The 23,744-nt window shown below is 34.1% G+C and overlaps 5 protein-coding genes and 1 pseudogene across 5 annotated transcripts; 2 read left to right on the top strand and 4 right to left on the bottom strand.

Moving 5' to 3' along the window:
• The first annotated feature begins 418 nt into the window (after positions 1–418).
• On the top strand, positions 419–1,013 carry LOC139882523 (hydroquinone glucosyltransferase-like). Its single transcript, XM_071866826.1, has 2 exons — positions 419–431; positions 481–1,013. The coding sequence occupies exons 1-2, from the start codon at positions 419–421 to the stop codon at positions 1,011–1,013; spliced, it is 546 nt and encodes a 181-aa protein (XP_071722927.1).
• A 3,850-nt stretch (positions 1,014–4,863) lies between these two features.
• Positions 4,864–7,940, top strand: LOC139882522 (histone-lysine N-methyltransferase, H3 lysine-9 specific SUVH6-like; annotated as a pseudogene).
• Positions 7,941–9,124: 1,184 nt separating this feature from the next.
• Positions 9,125–11,133, bottom strand: LOC139882521 (palmitoyl-acyl carrier protein thioesterase, chloroplastic-like). The gene is made up of 6 exons (XM_071866824.1): positions 10,816–11,133; positions 10,402–10,535; positions 10,179–10,292; positions 9,908–10,043; positions 9,480–9,548; positions 9,125–9,397 (listed from the first exon to the last, which is right to left on the bottom strand). The coding sequence occupies exons 1-6, from the start codon at positions 11,131–11,133 to the stop codon at positions 9,125–9,127; spliced, it is 1,044 nt and encodes a 347-aa protein (XP_071722925.1).
• A 983-nt stretch (positions 11,134–12,116) lies between these two features.
• Positions 12,117–17,704, bottom strand: LOC139882520 (naringenin,2-oxoglutarate 3-dioxygenase-like). The gene is made up of 3 exons (XM_071866823.1): positions 17,339–17,704; positions 12,732–13,160; positions 12,117–12,329 (listed from the first exon to the last, which is right to left on the bottom strand). The coding sequence occupies exons 1-3, from the start codon at positions 17,702–17,704 to the stop codon at positions 12,117–12,119; spliced, it is 1,008 nt and encodes a 335-aa protein (XP_071722924.1).
• An 813-nt stretch (positions 17,705–18,517) lies between these two features.
• On the bottom strand, positions 18,518–19,262 carry LOC139882517 (uncharacterized). Its single transcript, XM_071866822.1, has 2 exons — positions 18,953–19,262; positions 18,518–18,834 (listed from the first exon to the last, which is right to left on the bottom strand). The coding sequence occupies exons 1-2, from the start codon at positions 19,260–19,262 to the stop codon at positions 18,518–18,520; spliced, it is 627 nt and encodes a 208-aa protein (XP_071722923.1).
• A 245-nt stretch (positions 19,263–19,507) lies between these two features.
• On the bottom strand, positions 19,508–20,444 carry LOC139882516 (uncharacterized). Its single transcript, XM_071866821.1, has 2 exons — positions 19,805–20,444; positions 19,508–19,698 (listed from the first exon to the last, which is right to left on the bottom strand). The coding sequence occupies exons 1-2, from the start codon at positions 20,442–20,444 to the stop codon at positions 19,508–19,510; spliced, it is 831 nt and encodes a 276-aa protein (XP_071722922.1).
• Positions 20,445–23,744: the final 3,300 nt, after the last annotated feature.

Below are 23,744 nucleotides of genomic sequence, written 5' to 3'. Positions count from 1 at the left end.
CACATAATGAAATTTGAGTTGATTTATTTTAATTGTCGTTTTAAAAATTCAATATATATTTTTCTTATTTTTTTTAATCTTATTCTTATATATAATTTTAAAATATAATTATTTTATTTGCATAAAAATATGTGTAGGCGCGTAGCTAGTTAAAAAAGTCTTATTTTGCTGCTTCTAAATAATGTCAAAAAATTTAACATATTTTATCTAAATTAGATATGGAAAATCATCTATTTTAATTTGTATTATGAGACGAAAAGAGTAGTATTAATTATGATATTGGAAGAATACGATGCTCATGCAAATACAACACACAAAAGGATAGTTTAAGTGATAATCAAGCATATATTATTTTTCTTGAGGGAATTATTATCGATTAATTAATTCAACACATAAAAAACTTGTAATCCGGTAATCAATGCCAAAATCCGGTAATTCAACACATAAAAAACATCCTAGCTCGTCTTTGCCTGACGGCAGAAAAAAGCTTCAAATCATCTTTGGGTTCGGTTCTGATCGAGTTAGGCGAACCGGCCAACGGTTTGATCGTTGACCTCTTTTGCTCGTCAGATTTTGCTATTCCAGTTTATAACTTTGTGGCAATATCTGCTGCTTTCCTCGCCTTTTCATTTTACCTTCCTACCCTTGATCAGGAAGTGGAAGGTGAATTTGTTGATCTTCTTGAACCGATTCGGATACCCGGCTGCTCTTCGGTTAGACCGGATGATTTAGTCGACCCGGCTAGGAATCAAAAGACCGACGAGTACAAATCGCTACTCATTTGCGTTAGCAGGTTGCCGTTATCAGCCGGTTTCATCCTTAATAGTTGGGAGGATCTAGAACCTATCCCTCTAAAAGCACTACGAGAGAATCCATTCTTCAAAAAGCCGAATATTTTCCCGGTTGGACCGATAATTAAATCGAAAGAGTATCAAGTTATAGATGACTCGATTCCTGATCAATGCTTGGCTTGGCTAGACAAGCAACCGGTTGAATCCATCTATAAAGTTTGAAAACAATAATAACGTCGCAAGATACAACATCTTCGAACAAATTTGCAGTTGTCATCCATCTATTGCTATCTATCTCTGGCAATATAACTATGCAAATAATAATAAAAAAGAATAATTTGATTGAAATTTCCTTTTTTCTTGAATCAAAACTTGTCAAGTAGTTGAAAAAATCTTGGTGTGATTATATCATCAACAAATGAATCTTTGATATCAAAATAAGGCACTCACAGAACGGTGACGTTTAATGTACGTGAACTCCGAATACCGGTAATTAGTTTGAGGAGGTAAATGTAATTTTTGGTGATGTTTGAGGACCGTATTTGCATATTTCTATTCCCGTATAGACACGATTTCTTAGGTGCAATCAGTCTGAGAGTGACAGGCACAAGCACCGCCACCCACAGAGAGAAAAGCGCGCGAGAGAAATGTGATTGGGCTGAAGAAGAAGAAGGAGAGTTAATTTGTAATCCCTAAATATTCAACCGAAACGTTACAATTTGAGCCGTTTTATCGGATAATTGTTAGAATTTTTGAAGAATTTGAACAGCCCATCTCTTGAGCTCGCCAGTTATCCGGTACTCAATGCTTCTTCATTGATGTTTTCAGTTATTTGTTTAATTTATTGTCGTTTCATCAAAACGATTGTTTGTTTTAATCGATTGTGGTCTTTATTTTTAATCTGCTTTTAATGAATTTGATATATTGATTTTCTCCCTGTTATTGGGTTGCCAATTGCCATCGGCGATTGGGGAAAATCTGCAAATCTGTAGTAGTTGTGTGGAAACCCTTAATATCTTTTGCGATTGTTGTTGGGTGTGGCGTGATTTTCGATGATTGGGTCAGTAAAGATAGAACATTGAGACTATGCATTTTTTTAGGATCAGAATTCGACATTACGGGTATGGTATCATTCAAATGGCAAAATTCGCAAAACGTAATCCTTCTTTGGTCTTAATCAAATTAAGAAGAAAAGGATCTCTCCGTATTTTTGTTTTGACATTGGCATTAGCAGAATTCTAGTTGGAGTTTGAGTACCTGGTCATTGTAAAAACTTAGAATTGCAACTCTTCAATGGTCTTAGAATAAGGCGATAATGGTTATTTGGTCTTCGATTTTTTTTTTTTTTTTTGTTAGTTGTAGTTCTTCCGTTATCCTGATGTTTTCAACCGTCTTAGGGTTTTTTTAGGAGTTTGTTTAGACTTTGTATTGGGCTTGGACTAAGGGTTTACAGCAGGACTCTAATATCAGAGTCCATGTGGTGAATGAATATTGATAAGGATTTACTTCCTTTTCAGTGTCCAATGTCATTAGGGTTTTCCTATTCCATTGAGTATCAATGGAGATATTATATATATATATATATACATATTCTGTTTTCCCTTTGTGTTTTTGTCTCCTCTTTCTCCAATTTCTTAAAGCTTCTTCATCTCCTCTCTCTTGTTCCTTCAATCCTTCTTGACCTAAGCCATATGGGAGGCTCTCATTATTTTCATGAATCTTGTTGTAGTTGAAATCCTTACGATGTAGAGGCGGATCAACTCATTGACTTCTAATCGAATTAGGATCAACACAAGGAAAAGCGCCAAAATAAGGTATGCGATTAATTTTGGAGTAATAATTTTATTCGTTCGCTCCTTATGGATTTGAATAGCATCAAGAATTAAAGTTATAAATTTTAATTTTCTTCCATCCGTTTTAAAAGTATTGATGTTTGGATTTTATTTTTAGTTTGTTTACAATCAAAATACGTGGCCTTTTCTCTTAAAAATAGAAGTAGAGGCGATGTTTTGTCTTTTTTGTTCCTCAGATGGATTCCATCCCTCCCACCAATGTGTCAAGAATTCGTAGAAAATTGTTGGGGCGATTTCCTTTGGTTTTCTTGGAATTATTTTGAAAATCTCACTTATGTGGGTACAAATTTTGAGTTTATGATTTTGGTTTAGATAAACTTTCCTTTGCCGACCGAGCTGATTCCTTACAGTGAAATATTCTTCGATACCGGTTGGATTGCCCCGTGGTTATGCATTTGCAGCATGTATTTTCTCCACGCACATAATGTCCTCTTCTATGGTCGTTCCTTGTTTTCGCCATCACAATTCCGTAGTTTCCACCAATTTTACAAGTTTTGTGCACATCTAATTAAAGTCGCTTCATTCAATCATTTGTACACAAGAAAGTCTTTAAAAGTTGAGAATGAGTTGTGGTGTTTAAGCAACATAGCTGTGTGAACAATTTTGTCTACCTTGTGAGGAATTAAACATGTGCGCGTAAAAAATTGACCAAACTCCCCTTTTCTCAACTGTTGAGAGGTGGAAATTCTATCTGCTCTAATATCTATGAAATCTAATCTCCAGGTTTTCCAAGAATTCATTAATTTGAGGTAATAAAATTATAACCTCCGACCTAGGGCCTTTGTTTGTATCTACAACTTGAAGAGTTAAAAGCGTTGTAGTTGACTTAAAGAGTGAAATGAGAAAAGTGAACTAGCTTCGAGGTATTAAAAACGAGCTGACTAACTAAATTTATGTTCTATAACTATTTTCATTCACTTTTTAATATGCTTGGTTTTTGTGTTTGATGCATAAAAAGGTTTCCTTTGGTTGTGGTCAAACTCGATATTGTGCCTATTTAGTTGATATTTTGATCCCTGTCATTGTCAGCTGGTTATTTCTTTAGCAGCGTTTTAGTTTCATTGAATTAGAGTGTAATAATTTTAATAAAAGCCTCAGCCATAAATGTGTTGCTCATGAGAATTTAGTCTTACAAGGACTTGCTACTATCAATGGGGGTCTCTCAATGAAGAACCAAATCGATACAACAAAAGTATGTTTGATCGTAGTATGTTGTTTGGTCTGGCATAGGAATGAATGTGGATAGTCGTGGAGTAGTAAGTGGTTTTGTTGAAAAGAGCCAACATGTAATAGAGACAACTACATCTAAAGAGAGAAATTATTTGGTCCCACATGGGGACACAGACCGATCTCGGTGCTTAGAGGAACTTAGAGAAAGCCCTTGGTAGGCTTGGACAAATATTTATCTCTTGCAAAAATGTTGTAGAGTTGCTCTTAAAGACCTAAAAAGGTTCGTATTGATATTTATAAAGCTCGAGGATGAGTTGTTTGGGTTTTGCAAAGATGTGAAAAGAGAACCTAAATTGATCTTTATCTGCCAGCTATGGTGGATTCTTAAGATGCAGGAGATGATGTGTGGTTGTTGGTGTCTTAGAGCATCTTCAGTGGGAAGGCCAACTTCGAGGGCCAACTTTTGCCACATAAGAGGCACCTAAATTGAAAGAAAAAATTGGAGAAAAAAAGATGATTGATAATTGTGTGATATGGTCCACAGGTTTAATGATAAAATATAAATTTGGGTGGTAGAGAGAAATTCTGGAAGGAGGATTAAAAAGAGAAAACTTGTGTCTTTGTATGCCATGTCATCATATTAGAATCCAAACTAAGAACCGATCTTATAACTTGACCCTCCCACTAGAAATGCGCTTAGTTGACAAAAATTTCTTGGCAATGTTAAAATTGAGATCCTCTTATGGTAATACCTCTTTGCAATTAGTTTTTGAGGAAGTCTGCGTACATGGGTTTCCGTACCCATACCCCATAGAGTCTGGAGCCTTTACATTTTGAATTATCTTATTAAATTAAATGGCATTTCATTTTTCAAGATGACTTCATCAAATGAAATTCTATGAGATTTGAAATTTGTCTGAAAGTAATGATTTTTTGCCTATATTGTTCGTCTAGACGTCTAAATATCTATTGTTATGTTTTAATTCTAACGACAATTATTTACGTTCTTAGGTTGTTTTTGGAGTACTCTAGTACTTTGTTTATGAGTAATGGGGGTTCCAGACAGTATGTTGCACACCGAGTCGTCTAGAATGATTTCCTTGAGTAATAACTCTCGATTGGATGCAAGTTTGGAGAAATCTGCTATGGAAAATGGCCATGGTGGGACTCATGCTAAACAAAGACTTCTTTCTGCGGTTCGAGATTTTCCCCCTGGTTGTGGGCGGTTAGCATCACAAAAGTTTGCAATGGAAAAGGAAAAAGTGGTTCGTGTTGATCCTGCTGAATGTACAATGCACAACGACAAGAAAAATGAGACTAAGACTTGTCGAAGTGCGGTAAAGTCCGTGCCTCAACAAGCACCGGAAAACTTGATTTTTCGCGAGACTTCTATGGCGATTAAGCATGGGGATCACATGGAGTCTAAGGCGAAAGAACTACCAATTCTGGTCGATGACGTTAATCAAAGAGTGACGAATCCTAATCCCGCTCGAATAGTATTGCCAAGTATCGAGGTTGTCAAAGCTTTTGATCAGGGAGCTTTTGTGTCGACAGACTCGAATGAAGTGGATTTAGTTGCTCCGACGGAAGTATTTGCTTCAAGTGGCTTGAAATCACAATCGTCACCTAATTGTGCCTCCTCAAATGTTCTGAATGACAACTCAATGAAGAAGACAATAGCCAAACCTTATCCTCCAAGGAGAAAAGTTTCTGTTGTTAGAGATTTTCCTCCCTTTTGTGGACCGAATGCTCCTCCCCTAGTGAAGAAGTATTGCATTGAGGAGGAAAAATCCAGTTTTACAGACAAAACATTGAAAAAGATCGATGAAACTAACATTCGAACAGCGAAAGATAACTCTGAGAACGCAGCGGCTCACAAGCGCAAAGCGGAAAATTGTGAAACTGCAGTCGGAAATAAGGAAGAATGTAAAGGGAAAGTGTTGAAGAAAATGAGGAAAGGAGATGAATTTCCTGCATCTCCTGTGAGTTCTAAGAAGGTAGATGAAGTTGCAGGTGGAAAGAGTGTCAACAATTGCGTCAGAGATACTGAAATTTTGGAGAAAAATCTTGGGCTGGACATGGCTAACAAGAATTCTGAAAGCCTTGACAGAATGCCGATACATACCTCAGAGGGAGTTGTGCTAGCTCTGTCCGTACCAAGTTCTCTTTCGATGCCGCAGGAAAAAGTCAGTAAATCTGTACAGGTTGGCAGTGGGGATAAAAGCAAAGGGAAAAAACATGTTTGCACTTCACCTGGTACAGCTAAGAAAAGAACAGATCCTATGTTGATAAAGCCACTTAGGTATGCTGTTGGGGAAAAGAAACATGAACTAGAACACTCTGAGGAAACTTTAAAGAAACATACATCTTCAAATGAAAAGTTGCGCGAAGGCATGGGTCAGCAGCTGGTCTTGGGGGATGAAGAAGCTAATTTTGGAAATGAAAAGAGATCTAAGGAAGCTTCACGTAAACTGGTTGTGTGGAGTGGGGAACATTCTGAAGATAATCGCGGAAGTAGTAGGAGATCACGCACTCTTCACGTCAACCTGCCCCCTCGCTTCTTTAAATCAGGCTTTAAAGGTGATAACAGTGGTTCTATTGTCACTAGGAGTAAAGTGAAAGACACATTGCGGCTGTTTCATGGCATTTGTAGGAGGCTCCTGCAGGAAGAAGAAGCTAAACCAAATGGTCGACGAGCAAGGGTCGACCTTGAGGCCAATAAGATTCTCAAGGATAAAAACAAATTTGTAAACACAGGTAAACAAATTCTTGGGCTAGTCCCTGGAGTTGAAGTTGGAGATGAGTTTCAATATAGGGTGGAGCTTAATATTGTTGGTCTTCATCGCCAAATTCAGGGTGGTATCGATTATTTGAAGCAAGGTACTAAAATATTAGCAACCAGTATTGTAGCTTCAGGGGGCTATCATGATGATTTAGACAACTCCGACGTCTTGATTTACTCAGGCCAGGGTGGTATGGGCGGAGGCAAGCAAGATAAGCAACCTGAAGATCAGAAGCTTGAACGTGGAAATCTTGCACTAGCCACCAGTAAAGATACACAGAATCCAGTTAGAGTGATTCGTGGCACACCTAATTCATCCGATCCAAAGCAGAAGATTTATACTTATGATGGCCTATATTTGGTGGAAAGTTATTGGCAGGAATTGGGGCAACATGGTAAGAGTGTATATAAGTTTAAATTAGTTAGAATTCCTGATCAACCAGAACTCTCTTGGAAAGTGGTGAACAAGTCCAAGAAAATGAAATCACGAGAGGGTGTCTGCATGGCTGATATCTCACGAGGGAGGGAACCAATTCCTATATGCGCCGTGAACGCGATTGATGACGAAAAACCTCCTCATTTTGAGTATACCAAGAACATGATATATCCCGATTGGTGCCGTCCACTACCTCCTAGGGGCTGTAATTGTACGTCTCGATGTTCGGAATCTCGGAACTGCCCATGTGTGATGAAGAATGGAGGGGAAATTCCATACAATCACAATGGGGCTATTGTTCTAGCAAAGAATCTCGTCTACGAGTGTGGACCGACTTGCAAATGCCCTCCATCTTGCTATAATAGGGTGAGCCAGCACGGCATCAAATTCCAACTTGAAATCTTCAAACTGAGTCAATGGGTTGGGGTGTGAGATCTATAAATTCAATTCCTTCAGGGAGTTTCATTTGTGAGTATGCTGGGGAGCTCCTTGATGATAATGAAGCCGAGCAAAAAATGGGAAGTGATGAATATCTGTTTGATATTGGAGACAAATATGATGGAACCCTTAACAGTGAGATGTCGATCGTCATGCCTGATGTCCAATCAGCATCTCATGGTGGGGTTATCACTCGTGGCTTTACCATTGATGCAGCTAAGTACGGGAATGTGGGCAGATTCATTAATCATAGCTGTTCTCCTAATCTCTATGCCCAAAATGTTCTTTATGATCACGAAGACAACAGAATTCCTCATATAATGTTTTTTGCTGCTGACAACATTCCCCCATTGCAAGAGATGACTTACGACTATAACTACATGGTAGATCAGGTTCGAGATTCCAATGGGAATATAAAGGTCAAGAAATGCTACTGTGGTTCTTCAGAGTGCACTGGAAGGTTGTACTGAGGAGAGGGGAAGAAACAAAATAGTTTAAATTGAGCAGTAAGTTTCTTAGTCATCCTTGCTTAGTTGTTTGTCTATAAATATGAGTTTTTGTGCATCTGTCCATACATGGTGTATAGAAATTCTGACGACGACAAATCTTAAATACGCTGATCAGACTAAGGATTACTCTGATCTAAGAGCTCGTAAGGAAATCTGAAGCTTTATTACTGTATGTATATTTGCTTTGTTGGTTGGATTTTAAGCTTATGCACCGCCCACTGACTATTTGTAATTATTTTAAATTTTACCCTTATCTAAAAAACAACAGTTTGAATCATTGCCATATTACCAAGAAGTTAAAAACATTTCTGTAGATTTTCTTGTGTACTTGGAATGCTATTGAACCTTTGCTGATGATTTGGTTAATATGGTTGCAGGTTGTCTTTGACTCTCGGGAGGCGAAGGTTCTTAGTCGTCGTCTACAAACATCGTCGATTTTTCGATTCACAAGATTATCCGATGAGGAAGGAGAATGATGGCTAATATTTGGTTACATTTTGAAGATCCCTTAACTTGCAAGGACGTGTGTGGTTATGCGACCGTCCCGACGTTGTCTGTACTTTTCTGTACCTGTCTGTTATATTTACTGGTTTACATTACTCAGATCATAAGGTCAAAGTATTTTAAGCAGGTGAAATTTTGCACATGCAATTTTGTGCTTGTAATATTCTCCTCATTGATAAATTCGAATCCCCATGTTCAAACAAATGAAGTTTTAAAGCAATGTCGACTCATTTTTAGCACCAAACCAGATTATAATCGCTTTACTTATAAAGGAGAACTTCCATTTTTTTTTTTCATCATAATTCTTATCAGACTATCAGTGTTGGCGATGCGCATTTTGGCGTCGCCGCAATCCCGCACTTGGGCCTTCATTCCTGCAATTTTGCAAAATATTGCAGTTTTTGGGGACACTGCATCGCTCCATATCGTGATACATGTCTGATATTTTCCCGGACTGATGTTTAAGTCGTTTCGTATTGTTTTTGTGTTGTACCATGTAACACGATACGTATCAGGCCGATATCTTCAACTATGTATGTATATGATAAGCCTAATTCATTGTTCAGTTACTACAAAAAGGTAACAAATGCGGAATCATCCAAACCAAAAGAGAAAAAGAAAAATATTTTCTTCAAATATTTCTATTTTTCGATCCATGTGGTTCTTCCCCTTACAATCTCTTTACTATTGTACTCATGATCTCCTTCAACTTCAAGAAGGTGAGTAAACCCTAGATATGAACTGAAAATGTCTTTCCTAAATTTGTATTCACCATCAGTAATTTCAAACAATTTTTCATTATCCATATCAGGTTCACACAATGATTGAATCGTCTCTGATGCTCCACACTCTCTTTTGTATTGTAGAGTCATAGATGATAATTGGTAGTTCTTTAAAATTTGTTCTGGCATAGCCTATAAGAAGAAGAAAACAAATTAGAAATTCCTTAATACAGTAAACAATAAACAAATTATTTGGATTTAATTAATTAATTACCTCAACCATCCAATCAACATACTTCACGTATTTAACATGTTTATTCATGCCAATGTCGCTTCTCTCCGGCTATATTTATAGATAAAACAATTATGACAATAAAAAAAATATTAGAAAACCTTCAATATGTAATAGAATTTAGAATTTAGGGATTGGCCGATTTTATCCACATATAGCATACGAGTCATCTTGTGATTGGTTTAAAAGGTCAGATGAACTTAGCTAACGAAAAAAATGGTGCCATCTGACACTTCTTAACCGTGGAGGGATATGACTGTTTACCGTAATTCAGCAAAAGGATATAAATCTCGGATTGAAAAGAGGAGGGATGTACTTTTCTCGTCATCGCTATCTAGCAGAGACAAAAAATACCGTTTTCATATATTAAATTTACCTTCAAATATTCTTGTTATATGTTTGGCATCAACCAACTTGTTGATATTTTCAATTGTAAAACTTTGTTCGACTTTCTTCCTTTCAAGAAAGACGTGTGAAATTTTATCCCTAATTTCTTCGGGTATTTCAGAGATACTCCCAGTTTTTTCATTCCTCATCATGCATAAGCTGCATTTTAAAACAAACTTAAGACAACTAATCACTCGAAAATTCCATTTGAAAAATGATATTATGAATCGAAGAATAATAATCTGATCAAAAATATACTAAAATCGGACGGAGAGGGGGTAATTAAATACATGCCTCATCGCTCGAGCATGCAATTTTCCGGAAATGAAATTTCTAATGGTCCAATGTTTTTGAACTTCATTATTTCCAAATGGCGTAATCCATGTGTCAACTTCCAACACATCATCCCTGTTAAATCACACGGCTAATTTAATATTACCTCCGTCTTAAAATATTTGATGATATTTTATTATCTATGAGTATGTATCTCCTTTTCATGAAATTTGAGAAAATTTACCGGCATGGGTAGTTATCGATTTCGACTGTTAAGTTTTCAGAGAACCATACGAGATTGTGCCTTAACATTCCCATAGAAACACCGGTCTCATCCTCGCTTATTCCTGATGTCCTCAGATGGTTTATTGATGTGTCCTGAGAAAAACAAATTGTGTAATTTAACAAATGAAAAAACCCTTATTAAGTGAAAAAAGTTTAGAATAGACCATGCTTCAGATCCTTTTTTTTCCCCACTATTTTTGCGATTTATCCGATTAATAAGAACGAAGATTACCTAATGTAACATTATACGATTACCTAATATATCGTTTTATAAATGTTGCATAATTGAGTTCTCCGTCCATCCCAAAATACTTATCGATGTTTTAGTAGCGAAAAAAAATCATGTACAACAATTAAAAAGTAAGATATATACCTGAAGAAGATTAAGAATGCACTCAATAGTTGCATTCCTATGAGGACCAATATCATAAACCCTAACGGTGAATATCTGCCTGTATCCAGCGCCACCTTCAATCGGCATCCATTGACGGTGCCGATCAGCCCAGTATCTCTTTAATGTTTTGATAGAAATTTGTGGTTCTGAGTATGATGCTCTTAGACTTCTATAACCTCGGTTACTGATTCTTTTTGACATTGTTAATCTCTCATTCACAGCTTTAGTATTAAAATTTTGCGTAGTTTTTTGGCTCGTCGAAACATTATTAACAGTTGGGACACAGATTGAAGCCATTTTCTCTATACTTGTTCCCAGATAAGAGTTTTTTTTTTTTTTTATATATATAGAGAGAGAGAGAGCTCCAACTTGTCGGTAGAGGGATTTATATAAAAACAGTTCAGTACAGCTAATTTTTTCATTTCCTTATTAAAATAAACAATTAGAAAAAATCTTCGTTTTCCATGAATCTGATATATTTTTTATGAAAATCATGAATCTGATATCAGTTTCTCACTAAAATTATAATCACAAGTTAAGTTTTATTATTATACGTACTTTTCTGTATTATACTTAATAATCAAATTAAATTAACTTGCATAATTAACTAAGTAATTATTGATAAGTCTCTCGATCATTTCTTAATGACAATATGATCACATGATAATCGAGGCAGAGATTTAATTATGCCCTTGCTAGAAGTGTGAGTGTTGACCCGGTAAAAATGATTCTTGAACTAGTATTATTAAATTTATTCTGAGTTACTCAATAGTAATTAAGATGCTTAATCTATGCTTATCAAAAAAATTAAGTTGCAAATAAGTCAAATCATGTGATCATCACTAGTGGTCAGGTATAAATTTCATTTTTTATGCGTTTTGAGCACAAATTAACACTCCAAACAAACTATATATAATTAAATTAAGCTCGAGATTATAATCCTCGACAATACCGAGTATTGTTAGTATTTATTTAATAGACAAACTTTAAACTTACTAAAGACAACAACTTCCTATTATAAAAAGAAAGGATGGGAGAAAAATATAATTAATCACATATTTATTAATATTATTACCTACCATAGATATTAAGTATATATATGCAATATTTCACACAACAGATTAATTATTACTATACGGTTTCAAGCATAAGCCTACAGGCTGGAATAGTTGTACATTATTCAGGTCATCTGACACTAGAGATCCATTGACCAATATTATTTGTTATATATAGGTGTTTTTTTTTTTTTTTTTTTTGAGTTAAATTTTATATATAGTTTGCTAGCCCTGATAAGGCGTAAGCTTCTTTTCATTAAACATATCAATATATGGAAACGGCTCATCTAAGATCGGCTTCTCTCCTTCTCTGATCTCCAATGGATACACCATAGCCTCCACGGCCGGAGTTTGGAAGACGCCTATTGACAATCTACTGCTCTCCGAGTTCACCACAGCATGGTGATCTGCATTCTTAAACCTCCCATTGCATAGATATTGCGATCACATAAACATATAGTCAACACAATATATATATATATATATATATGAATATATCAATGTCATTACACATGTAGAGTAGAATTTTTTTTTTATTTTTTTTTTTGAAATTATATAGAGTAAAAATTTGGTAAAATAATAATCGATATATTAATAACTTCGTACAACTAATAAATTAGTCCCGCCCTACATTCAAGTTTTACATGTAATTGTATATTGAACTTTATAGACGACGCTTGTTGGGAGAGTAAACCTCAGACACCCAAAAAGAAATAATTAAGGGTACGTTCGTTTTGCGGATGCTCGAGCTTGCTTCAAATTGTCTCGGAAAACGTGTTTTTTTACTAAAAATGGCAAAAAACACGTTTTTCGAGACAGCTTGGAGCAAGCTGTACTTACATGACCATGATCTCCGAGGATGATGACAAAAGCATCTTCAATAGGTTGCACGGTGTTCCAAGTCTTGCCCTTATCTTTAGTGACTTGGAGGCCACCAACTTGATCCTGGAGAAGCAATGTAATGGTTCCATGGTCTGTGTGTCGGTCAAGTCCTAATGTGAGATCAGGTTGTGGGCACTTGGGATAGAAATTGATCAACATTTTGGCATTCAATTCCACACCAGCCTTTCTAAAGGCCTCCTTGTCTAATCCCATGGCCTCCGATAACATTTCAAGAATCATGCAATTAAGTCCTAACACTTCATTACCGTATCGCCTCATCACTTCTCTCCACCCTTTTGGTTTGTCCGGCCACCACGAGTAGTCACATATGGAAATTGGTTGAAAGTAGTATGACAGAAACTCACGCCAATGAGCCTTTCTAGCACCCTTCAATCATAAAATTAGAAATTTTCAGGGATCGAATTCTCGAGACCTCCGTGGAGATGGTATTTCCTTTGACTAAGACAAGCTTTTAGCGAGTAAATTTCAATTCAAGAAGCTCAATTTTTTACTCTTATTTATTTTACTTTTTTATAAGGGATAATGACTTTATTAATGTTCAACCCAAATGTACAATTATGAGTGATTAAGTTTGCTACTTCTGCGATCAAAAGCCAACGGATCAATTAGAAAAACGATCGAATGTGTAATATCCCAACTTAGAGAGTTATTAAGATTAGGAATATTTATCAAATAATTGTTATGTTAAAATTTTTATTTTCAAATCATGCAAGAAAATTAATGGTCAGTACTGCGAATAAAAATTGTTATAACGTAAATTTCTGGTAAGGAGTAAATTGAACTATTTTGAAAAATAAATGACATCTGATGTGAATGACTAGTTAGAAATATGGAAGTTTATTACTACCTCTGTCCCAAAATAGATGCAAATTTTTACATATAATTTTATATGTAAAAGTTTGCATCTATTTTGGGACGGAGGGAGTATTAGTTAATGAGAAGTTGAGGGATTATTTGATAAATTAGAGTAGAGATGGAATGTTCTAGCTGAATTAAGAAAAGAAGAAGAAGTTCAGACTCTTCATATCATTCCACCGAAAGAAAAATCATAACAGAGGAATAGAGATGGTTTTATAAGTCGTAACCCACAACAATCTCAAATTCACTTTTAATCATGATATGACCGATCATGAGGAGAGGAGGGGAGATTAGAAATTATGATATAAAAGTAAGATTTTAAGATAATCTATACTAATATATTCAATATAAAACTGAGATTGTATATAATCATGACACTCGACACAATATTGATGCAAATTTGAGCCATGAAAACTCCTGAAAAAATTAGTTTATTATCTAATCTTTAGCCTAATTAATTCTTCATGCATCTCAATCTTTAGCCTAATTAATGCATTTCAATACATGCATCTTAATCTTTTTTGTTGCCCATGTATTAAAAAAAACTACATTAAATGTTTTTGTTGGAAACATCGTATTTTAGATATGCGAATCATTTTTTATCACACGTGTATGGTCAAAATTTTCTCTTTTAATGATAGGACATATTTCAAAAAATATAAACATATCAGTTAATGATATGTATGTTTAAGTGATTGTGTGAATATAGTTGGACCCGAAATCCAACTCACATAGCATGTGTTGTCTATCCTTTGATCATGATTGTGTTAATTAATGTTGCAAATTAAAAGATAATAGATAGATATTATCATTATAATTAAGCATCCTACGAGTGAAATTTAGAGTTTAATTGGAGTAAATCGTCGAGACTAATTTGGTACAAGTCAAAACTGAGATTAATTTCAAATCATTAATTGGTAATTTATTATTAAGAGTAATTGTTACTTCATGATGAGAATAATTAAAGGACAGTAGGAGCAATCTTGACTATGTTGATTTGAAGAAGATTTTTATTTCGGTCAGACTTGACCAAAGTAGAAAAATTGAGATTAGAGGCAACTTTTATGTTAATATCGTTGGGTAGGGGTGGGCAATAACCGACCAAATCCATGGTTTTGACCAAACCGATTGATTTGGTTCGGTTCGGTTCGGATAGTTTTTTAAAATGGTTCGGTTTTGGTTTGTCAAAAAAATATCCATTTTATTTTGGTTCATTTGGTTCGGTTTAATTGGTTTTCGGTTAAAACCGAAAATAACCAAAATTAAGGAATATTCTTTATTCCCTCAATTGCCTTATCTGTAATTCTTGTAATAATACTGGGTCACTGTCCCCACAACATAACTATCGCCAAACACTTTTAAGCCTTATAACTTCTTCCTCTCCTTTAGCTTCTCCATCACTCTTTTTAACTTTTTTTTTAGAATTATTTTGCTTAAAGTTTTCATTTTTGGAGCAGTGTAATGTTAACTTGTACAGAAATTTTCTAGTTTTCATTTATGTCTTTCTTTCTTCATTCTACATCGGAAAGTCTATTTCTTCCATTGCAAGTTTTGCTACCTTGTGCACAAAGCAACAAGAAATCAAACATATATTATAAAATTGTAATTTGAGAAAAGTTTGGTTAAAACCGAAACCAACCAAAACCGACCGGTTGGTTTTTGGATATAACCGATTTTAAAATGGTTCGAATTTGGTTCATCAATTTTAATAACCGATATTTTCGGTTTGGTTAATTTTTTTAGATAACCGAACCGAATCGACTTTGCCCACCCCTATCGTTGGGAGTTCGTTTCGTGATTGAAGCCATTGAAGAAGCAAAAAAATCGGGACTGTTTTAAAGACGAAAAAAATAGGACTTAAAGTGAAAAACTGCAGTTTTACAGGGACTTAAATGTCAAAAATACAGAGATGCTGCTGCAGATTAAAGATGAACAACTGGACTGTATGAGTGGTGTCCAAGGAACTCATTTTATAGCTATTAATTGAATATAAATATAGAATTATGTGATTGGTTATTAAGAAAGAAAAAGTGACAATTTTTCTTATAAAAGGAAGTTGTAATCGGGAAAAAATTAATGAAAAAATTAATTTTCTTCAAGATGTAGATTCTTAAAGTTTTAATTTTTTTTTTTATTTCATGTTTTAGTTATGAATAAATTTGAATTATAGTAGTATCTATCTTTGTTTTCATGTTTTAAATAAAAATTTCTTCTTTTCTCCTTCAAATGGCCATATCATAATGCCATCATCATTCCAAGTCTCTATTTTCGTGTTCTTCAAGTCCAGAAATTATTTTTCATTTGCCAAGTCTCGATTTCAGTTTGAAGCAGGGAAGAAAATACAAATTTTCAAAGTTTCGAACATGAACTTTATTTTCTTCATAAAACTAGGGATCAAATAGTTATTTTTGAAAACTTTATTGTAGGAGTCCATTGCTCTTCTTGTTGAGACTTTGGGTTTCTTAAGGTTTTTTTAAGAATACATAATTGATATCCTCATTGAGATTAGAGGCAACTTTTATATATATGAGCCCACTATGAAGCCAAGGTTAGTTTTGTGTTAATCGAAGTCAAGGTTGATTTTGTGTTAATCAAAGTCAAAAGACGTGGAGATGTACGTTATCTATTCGTCAAGCGGATTCCCCTCTTGTGAGCTAGTATAATGAGGACGGACCCACGGTGAGGCCGAAATTAGTTTTGTGCTAACCAAACTCAAAAGACATGGAGACGTTCGTGACCTATTATATAACGAGGATGGGCTAACGGTGAGACCGATGTTGGCTTGTGCTAGCCAAAACCAAAAGAGGTGGAGACAAGTCGTTATGACTAGATTGGATTTGTTAGATCATTTTAGTTTGTCTGCATTCTAAATCGATAATTCTTCCTAGACTTAAAGCGGATTTCAATTTCGCAAAACTAATATTGATAAAGAATATAAATATATTCGGTAAAGTTTTCGAAATCTTTAATCTGTTTTCAAACATCTTTGGATATATCGATTATTAACTAATCTATATTATAATATTTTGTATATGCTACTTAATGAGCTGTCACTCATCCAAATATTATTTAATTCTTTTTTTATAATGTATAAATTGAGAGATTAAAGAAAGTCCATGAGGATGTCTGAGTTCATATTAAAGATGTATACTTTTTTCATTTTTTTATTAGATTTTACTACATGTTGATAGAATTAAATACAAATATAAATCATTGTAACAGTATAATAATTTAAATAATTTAATATTTGTTTAATTGATATATGGTATTATGGTGATCTTAATCATGAATTAAGATGATTAAGGCGCCGGTCATAAACGGGTAGGATGGTTTCGGGTCATGACAGAAAACTCCTCCATATATTAGAAAAATGATCCAGCGAAACTTTGTCTCACCACACGAAAGCAACATTCAACCATTAGAAAGGAAAGAATTCAGAAGATCCAAATATATGATGAAAACACAAAATGTAACATCAAATTAAGTCACACCAGAATACAGCTCAGTTTTTTCACTGATTCTTCAGATGAGAAAAGGGATCAATGATTAAAATGTTCTAGCTACTACTCAAATGTTTTCTTAGTGGAACAAATATCTAACGAAATAATATGACCCTTTCTTTTAAGAAATATCAAAAGAATGAAAGATGACGTGAATTATAGAAGTGCATACTAGACATGGAGTACCTTAAAAAGGCTAGAGACAATGAAACCATCTCTCTGTCCATCGGACATGTCAAACCTCAATTTCTCCTCATCAGGCAAAGCGAAAAACTCGTTTGACAAACTGATCATGTCTGAAATAAGCTTTTTGTTGACGCCATGTTCGACAAATTGAAAAAGGCCCCATTCCTCTAATGCATCGGCAATCTTCTTACAGATCTCCTCCCTTTTACCGCCAACTTGATCTATCCCGGAAAGTGAAATCACAGGAATTTCGCTGCTGAAGAGATTGTGAGGAACTCTAGAACGCTCCTCTTCTTCTCTGACAAAATCAGGAGGCAGAATTTTCTGTGCTGCTAGAGATGTCAGTGTTGGTGGTACAACAGCCATGGTCGGAATTTTGATCGTTCAACCTCTATGTGATTTTTTTGAGGATGCTAGTTCGAACTAACTTATGTATATAAAATAAATTAAATCAAAACACTAAATAATTGCCAAATAATTATGCATAACTAGGCCCATTAGTCCGATGATTATCCGGATGGACTCCTACTCTGAATGTAATTCTTAGAATTAAAAAAATTATTTTATAATTTATGTGAATGGTTAAAGTATTTTCTTTGAGAGATTATTACTTCGACTAAATAGATTTTGAGTTGATAGATTTATATTAAATATATAAAAATCTTTTTTTTTTTTTATTTTTAAAAATGGATTTTGATGGTACTATAAGATATATGTAAAAAAAAACTACTTCCTTTACTTTCAAGAAAAAGAAAAAAGCTACCCCTCTGGCTGGTAATAAAAATCTGCTTTGTCCTCTTTTATTATCATTTTTTAACTTCATATTGACCCAATTTTTTTTACACGACATTTTTAGGAGGGAGTAGTTTGTAATTAAGAAATTATTTAACTATTTTTTTTTTTCTGAATAATTCAAAAGACAAAAGGAAAAAAAGTTTTTCATGTTCTGTTTAAGTGCTGTCGGTGGTTCTTTGAATCTAGATTTCAGAGCAAACAAATTCCAACCCACACATCATGTCAAAATATTATTTCTCGCGTCTCTCAATACATGTAATTTTAAATAAAGACGGATCGAAAAATGGAATTTGGGTAGGATCGAAAAAAGAGTAATTAAAATAAACATAATTTAAATATTTTTAGATAAAAATAATGATTATTGATTGAAAATATATTTACATGTCAAAAATAAAGGCGCCTAATTTTCATGTCACGAAAATCATTTACAATTGATTCTACATCAATAGCTTCAACAATTTCTTTCTCGATATATACGAGTAAAGAATCAGAGATGAATTCATCTGCAATTTTGTTACGAAATTTGTTCTTAATGATGTTCATCGCTGAAAAAGATCGCTCCGTAATAGTGGTGGAAACTGGAAGAGTGAGTATAAGAGTCACTACTCTATATACGAGAGGATAAATCAAATATTTTCTTGTACTTACCATCCATGTACACAAATATGAAATGGTGGATAGTTCTTGAAAATCTAAAGATTCTATCATATGACCAAAATGCTCAAATTGCACTCTTAATTGCGCCTTCTCATGTCCAGCAAAGTCTTGAGGATAATATTATCCACCAATGTGAAAATTTCATCGATTCTAAATGAATACGCATCTCCTTTGGATCTAAAGCTGAACTAAGAGTAAGTAATTTCATCGCGTGATCATTGAACTTACTATTTAATTCATGTAGTTGAGTATCAACCAAAGCATTAAAAATGTCCGCCTTATAATGGTGCTCCGTAGTAATATCTTCTTGCTGATGATGAGCCCTTCCTCTTCTTGCAATATAACAATCATCCAAATTTGAAACAAGTATGCTTACGAATTCACAAAAAGTATTCACATTTTTTATTAGATCAGCATATCCTTCATCTCTTAATTCCTGAATCATTGTCTTGGTAGATTTAACTACATCCATTGCATTTAATATATCTTGAGATTTAAGTTGTAAAGTGCGGCACAACAAGTCTGTAATCTTAAGAAGTTTCATCACGAGATGTAAAGTGAACACAAATTCAATAATGATATATCTACGTCGGCACATTGAGTTGAAGTAGCTCCATCATCAATAATGATCATCAAGATTTCACATGTTGCACTAAACATATTGATTAATCTGGATATTGATCGTAAATGTGAACTTCACCGTGTATCCCCAACTCTTTATAAATTATAAACTTGATTAAGCCCTGTTCTACTTTTAAGCTCATTAATAGCAAGCAAATGAGCAATATTCTCAGCATGTACAGCTTTCAATTGATCACTGTATTTATAGGAAACACCAACAATAATAATGATAGAGCTCAACTTTGTAAAGAATTGGTGAATGAGGATAACCTCCTTAGAAGCAGCAACTAGTGCAAGTTACAAACGATGTGCCATTCAATGGACATAATGAGCGTAGGGAAAAAATGTTCAAAATTAAAGCTTGTAATCCATTAAATTCCCCTCTAATATTACTTGCACCATCATAGCCTTGTCCTTGGATATTCTGCACATCAAGATTGTGTTGCGAGAGTACAAAAAGTATGTCATTTCTTAATGTCGATGCAGCAATGTCTTTAACATGAACAAGCCCAAAAAATCGCTCTTGCACATATCCATTCTTATCGACAAATCTCAAGATAATAGACATTTGTTCTTTTTTAGATTCATCTTGTACTTCATCAACTAGTATGCAATATTTAGCATTCCCAATCTCTTCACGAATAACTTCCTTTACTCTTCTTGACATGGTGTGTAAGATTTGCTTTTGTATCGTAGGTGAATTATATATAGCATTTTGTGGAGCGCTAGCTATGGACGTTGACACATCCTCATTATAAGTAGATAGTGAATTAAGTAGAGCCTGAAAATTCCCTTGCCTTTTTAATTCTTTACGCTCATCGTGACCTCGAAAAATACATCCTTGAAAAGCAAGCCATCTAACTAGATGGACTGCAACTTTTACTTGAACTCTAGTCTCTTTATCTTTATGAGATGCACGCTTCTCATATCTTCTTCTAAGATGTGCATATTGATTCATGAGATCACTCAATTTACTTTCAGCAATTCGATGATGGGAATGCTTCTTTCCAATTCTTTTAATTTTGAAATCCATCGACAGTGAAATCATTTGATCCGGAAGGATCATTTTTGTGATGAAATAAAAAACACAGAAGACAAAATATAGCATCTTTGGTTGGAGAATATTTGAGCCACGCTGGAAATTCCTTATACCATTTCACTTGAAAATTCCTTCGATGTTTTTTTTCCAGTTTTCGGATATTCTGCGAGAATGCATTGAAACAGTCCGGCTCCAATATAAGCCCTTCGAACTTCATCTTACTTATTGAAATCATACTTCCATATTTGTTGTCGTATATCTAGATCACGCACTAAGGAATTGATATCAAAACTATTATTGACATTAGTTGCTTGAGACCTAGGAATTGGAGGAGCACTAGAACTTGGATTCTCAACAAAAAGTGGAGTTTCTACTTTCTGACGCTTAGGATCAGGTTTCTTGAAAAGTCTAGGATTTTCTTTTACTTTTACATTTATAAACAAAAATAAAATTTCACATAATTGATATATGAATACATAAATGGATTCAAAAACTCACACACATGATAATATATTAATTAGATTAAGACTTTACTACTAGTTACAACTTACAAGTTATAACTTATAAACATACCGTAAATTGCACAACAAGCTGAACACTTGACTTGAAGTAAGTAGCTAATTGAATCAAATATTCTTTAAAAGTAGATGTTAGAAGATAACATTAATGCTATAATAAAAATAATGAACAATAATCGTAATTAAAATTTAGAAATAGACATAAATAAAAATATAACAAATAATCAAATATATAATTCGAATTGTTTTGGTTGATTAATCGTACCGTGCCGTAATCGTCAAGTTCAATTGAAATGTAGACGTCTGGCGTGGTGGCAAAAGCAGCAGCAGCAAAAAAAGAGAAGAAAGAAAACTAGCGTCGAAGTAAGTAGCTAATTAAATCAAATATTCCTTAAGAGTAGAGGTTAGAAGATAACGTTAAAGCTATAATAAAAATAATGAACAATAATCGTAATTAGAATTTAGAAATAGACATAAATAAAAGTATAACAAATAATCAAATATGTAATTCGAATTGTTTTGGTTGATTGATCGTATCGTGCCATAATCGTCAAGTTCAATTGAAATATAGACGTCTGGCGTGGTGGCAAAAACAGCCACAACAAAAAAAGAAAAGAAAGAAAAACTAGCGTCAAACTGTCAATTGAGTTTTGATTACTACTAGGAAAAAAATTTGTGATTCTTGAATTAGGCAGTAGCTTAATTAATTAAACAATATGTATTTTTTATGGGTTGAAATAATTGGGCTTAGCTTAATTAAATAATGAAAATCTAATTTATATTTGTTTTTTGAAAAAAGAGGGAAATGTCATTTCTGAGAGTTGAACCCAGGTCCACCACGCCTTATGCCGTTACGATCCAAACATATATATTTTTATTTTTCAAATGTCTAATTATATATATTTCATTTTTTTTTGAGACGGGTGGGACCCGAGTCCCCCATTGATAATGTGGGTCCGCCCCTATTTTTAAGGTATTAACATAAAGAATAAGGAGAAAGAGAAATACAACATATTTTGATCTCAATTATACATGAGAATCGTCTTTTTGAGATAAAGCAAACATATGTATTGAGAAACGGAGAGAGTAATAAACAACTTGAAACCAGATATATATTGATGAAGCATATATTCCTTTTAACAAATCTATTGCTATACAAGGCGTTCTAGCCAGAGGCGGATCTAGGATTGGACGTCGGGTGGGACCGAAATAGTCATGAATTTTCAGGGGACGGATGCATGATTTTAATTTGGTTAGTCACAGAGAGTTAATTATCGATATCAATTAAGTTGATGATATTTAATCTTGATATATTTTTTTTCCATAAATAATAGTGCAACCAATACGTAGTATTGTGGGGATTGTGGAAAATTTAAGTCGCACCGCAAATTTTTTTTTTATTAAATTAAATCATCCTACATAAAAAAATTAATCATAAATAATAATTAATTTTACTAATCGACAAAAATTTTAATTAATTTAAACAATTTTATTATATTAGAATTTATTTGAAGGACTACGAGGACTATATATACTATCCAATTTATATTTAAGGACTGTATATCAATAAATATTATATGTAAGGATAAAACTTTGACAATCATATGTGTAAGGATATATGGATATTATATAATTTAAAAAATAAAAGAGAGAAGAAAAAAAAATAACAAATAACAAATGGTGGATCACGTTGGATTCGAACCGAGATGACTTGGTACATTCAAAAAACACCTTACCACTACGCTACACTCAGCATTGATATCTATTTTTCGAATAAAATTTATATATTTAATTTTTGTAATTTATTTTTATCAAAAATTTGGGTGAGACCCTGGTTCCACCCAAAATATATGTGGGTCCGCCCCTGGTTCTAGCAGAGATGTTCCCAGCCGATACAGGTCTAAGCCTTTTGATTTAAATGGCCTTAACATGATTAACATTTCTAAGGGGAACAAATCTTGCAAATCCCTAAAGTCAGAAGAGAGATCTATTTGGGTACAACTTTTCAGGAAAGATCCTAGAGTCAGAAGAGATATGCTGCTGATTCTAAGGTGAGCAGAGTTTGATCAGAATAAGTTGTAGGAATTTGATTTCCCGTAAATTTTAACATCAAAGTACGTTCTCATGACATGGAAGTGTTATATAAAGCAACCTTTGTATTTCAGCCAAGTCATTTCTACAGATGTTCTGCTATTCATATGAGAAACTTAATATTGTAAAGGTGTTCGATCAAATGCCTCTAATAACAGTGAAGGAAATGGCAGCAGTAATAAAAAAAATAAAGTTCCGCACTTCATAATAGTCGATTTTGTATCAATCGGTTATAAAGGCCTTTAGATTGTCTGATAGTTTAGATTGATCAATAAGCCCCGTAAAGGTATAAGCTTCATTTTATACATGTCACTATGTGGAAACGGCTTGTCCAAGATTGGCTTCTCTCCGTCTCTGATTTTTAATGGATACACCATAGTCTTCGTGGCTGGAGCTTGGAAGATGCCTATGGTCAGTCTGTTATACTTTTAGTTCACCACAGCCTGGTCATCAGCATTCTTGAACCTCCCATTGGATATAGATACAGTCACATAGTCAAGCTCATCAAGAGAAACCATTTGCAATAAAACACCATATCCCCTTAAATTCTGAGTGAGTTTATTAGCTAGACCCGCCTTTCTCTGTAGCACGACATATGCCGATCTTTAAACGCCCATCCCAACCAGCTCTTCATCGAGTGAATAGCCACCTGGATTAATACACATTTTTCAGATGGTTCAATTTT

The sequence above is a fragment of the Rutidosis leptorrhynchoides genome, unplaced genomic scaffold (genome assembly GCF_046630445.1).
Source record: "Rutidosis leptorrhynchoides isolate AG116_Rl617_1_P2 unplaced genomic scaffold, CSIRO_AGI_Rlap_v1 contig28, whole genome shotgun sequence".
Taxonomy (NCBI): Eukaryota; Viridiplantae; Streptophyta; class Magnoliopsida; order Asterales; family Asteraceae; genus Rutidosis; species Rutidosis leptorrhynchoides.
The sequence above is the reverse complement of the archived record's forward strand: the minus strand, read 5'-3'. Positions and strand labels throughout refer to the sequence as shown.

Bases quoted from the DNA above. Each gene is read 5' to 3' on its own strand.
- LOC139882521 (XM_071866824.1), bottom strand. From the start codon at position 11,133: ATGGCTTCAATCTGTGTCCCAACTGTTAATAATGTTTCGACGAGCCAA. The intron at 10,536-10,815 runs GTATATATCTTA...TGTTTTTCTCAG, and splicing joins GCATTCTTAATCTTCTTCAG to GACACATCAATAAACCATCT. The intron at 9,549-9,907 runs GTTGATGCCAAA...CTATAAATATAG, and splicing joins TTGAAAATATCAACAAGTTG to CCGGAGAGAAGCGACATTGG.
- LOC139882520 (XM_071866823.1), bottom strand. From the start codon at position 17,704: ATGGCTGTTGTACCACCAACACTGACATCTCTAGCAGCACAGAAAATT. The intron at 13,161-17,338 runs GTACTCCATGTC...TTATGATTGAAG, and splicing joins TTGTCTCTAGCCTTTTTAAG to GGTGCTAGAAAGGCTCATTG. The intron at 12,330-12,731 runs GTAAGTACAGCT...ATGTGATCGCAA, and splicing joins TCCTCGGAGATCATGGTCAT to TATCTATGCAATGGGAGGTT.
- LOC139882517 (XM_071866822.1), bottom strand. From the start codon at position 19,262: ATGGATGTAGTTAAATCTACCAAGACAATGATTCAGGAATTAAGAGAT. The intron at 18,835-18,952 runs GTATTCATTTAG...GTCATATGATAG, and splicing joins TTTAGATCCAAAGGAGATGC to AATCTTTAGATTTTCAAGAA.
- LOC139882516 (XM_071866821.1), bottom strand. From the start codon at position 20,444: ATGGATTTCAAAATTAAAAGAATTGGAAAGAAGCATTCCCATCATCGA. The intron at 19,699-19,804 runs GTAATATTAGAG...AACTTGCACTAG, and splicing joins ACAAGGCTATGATGGTGCAA to TTGCTGCTTCTAAGGAGGTT.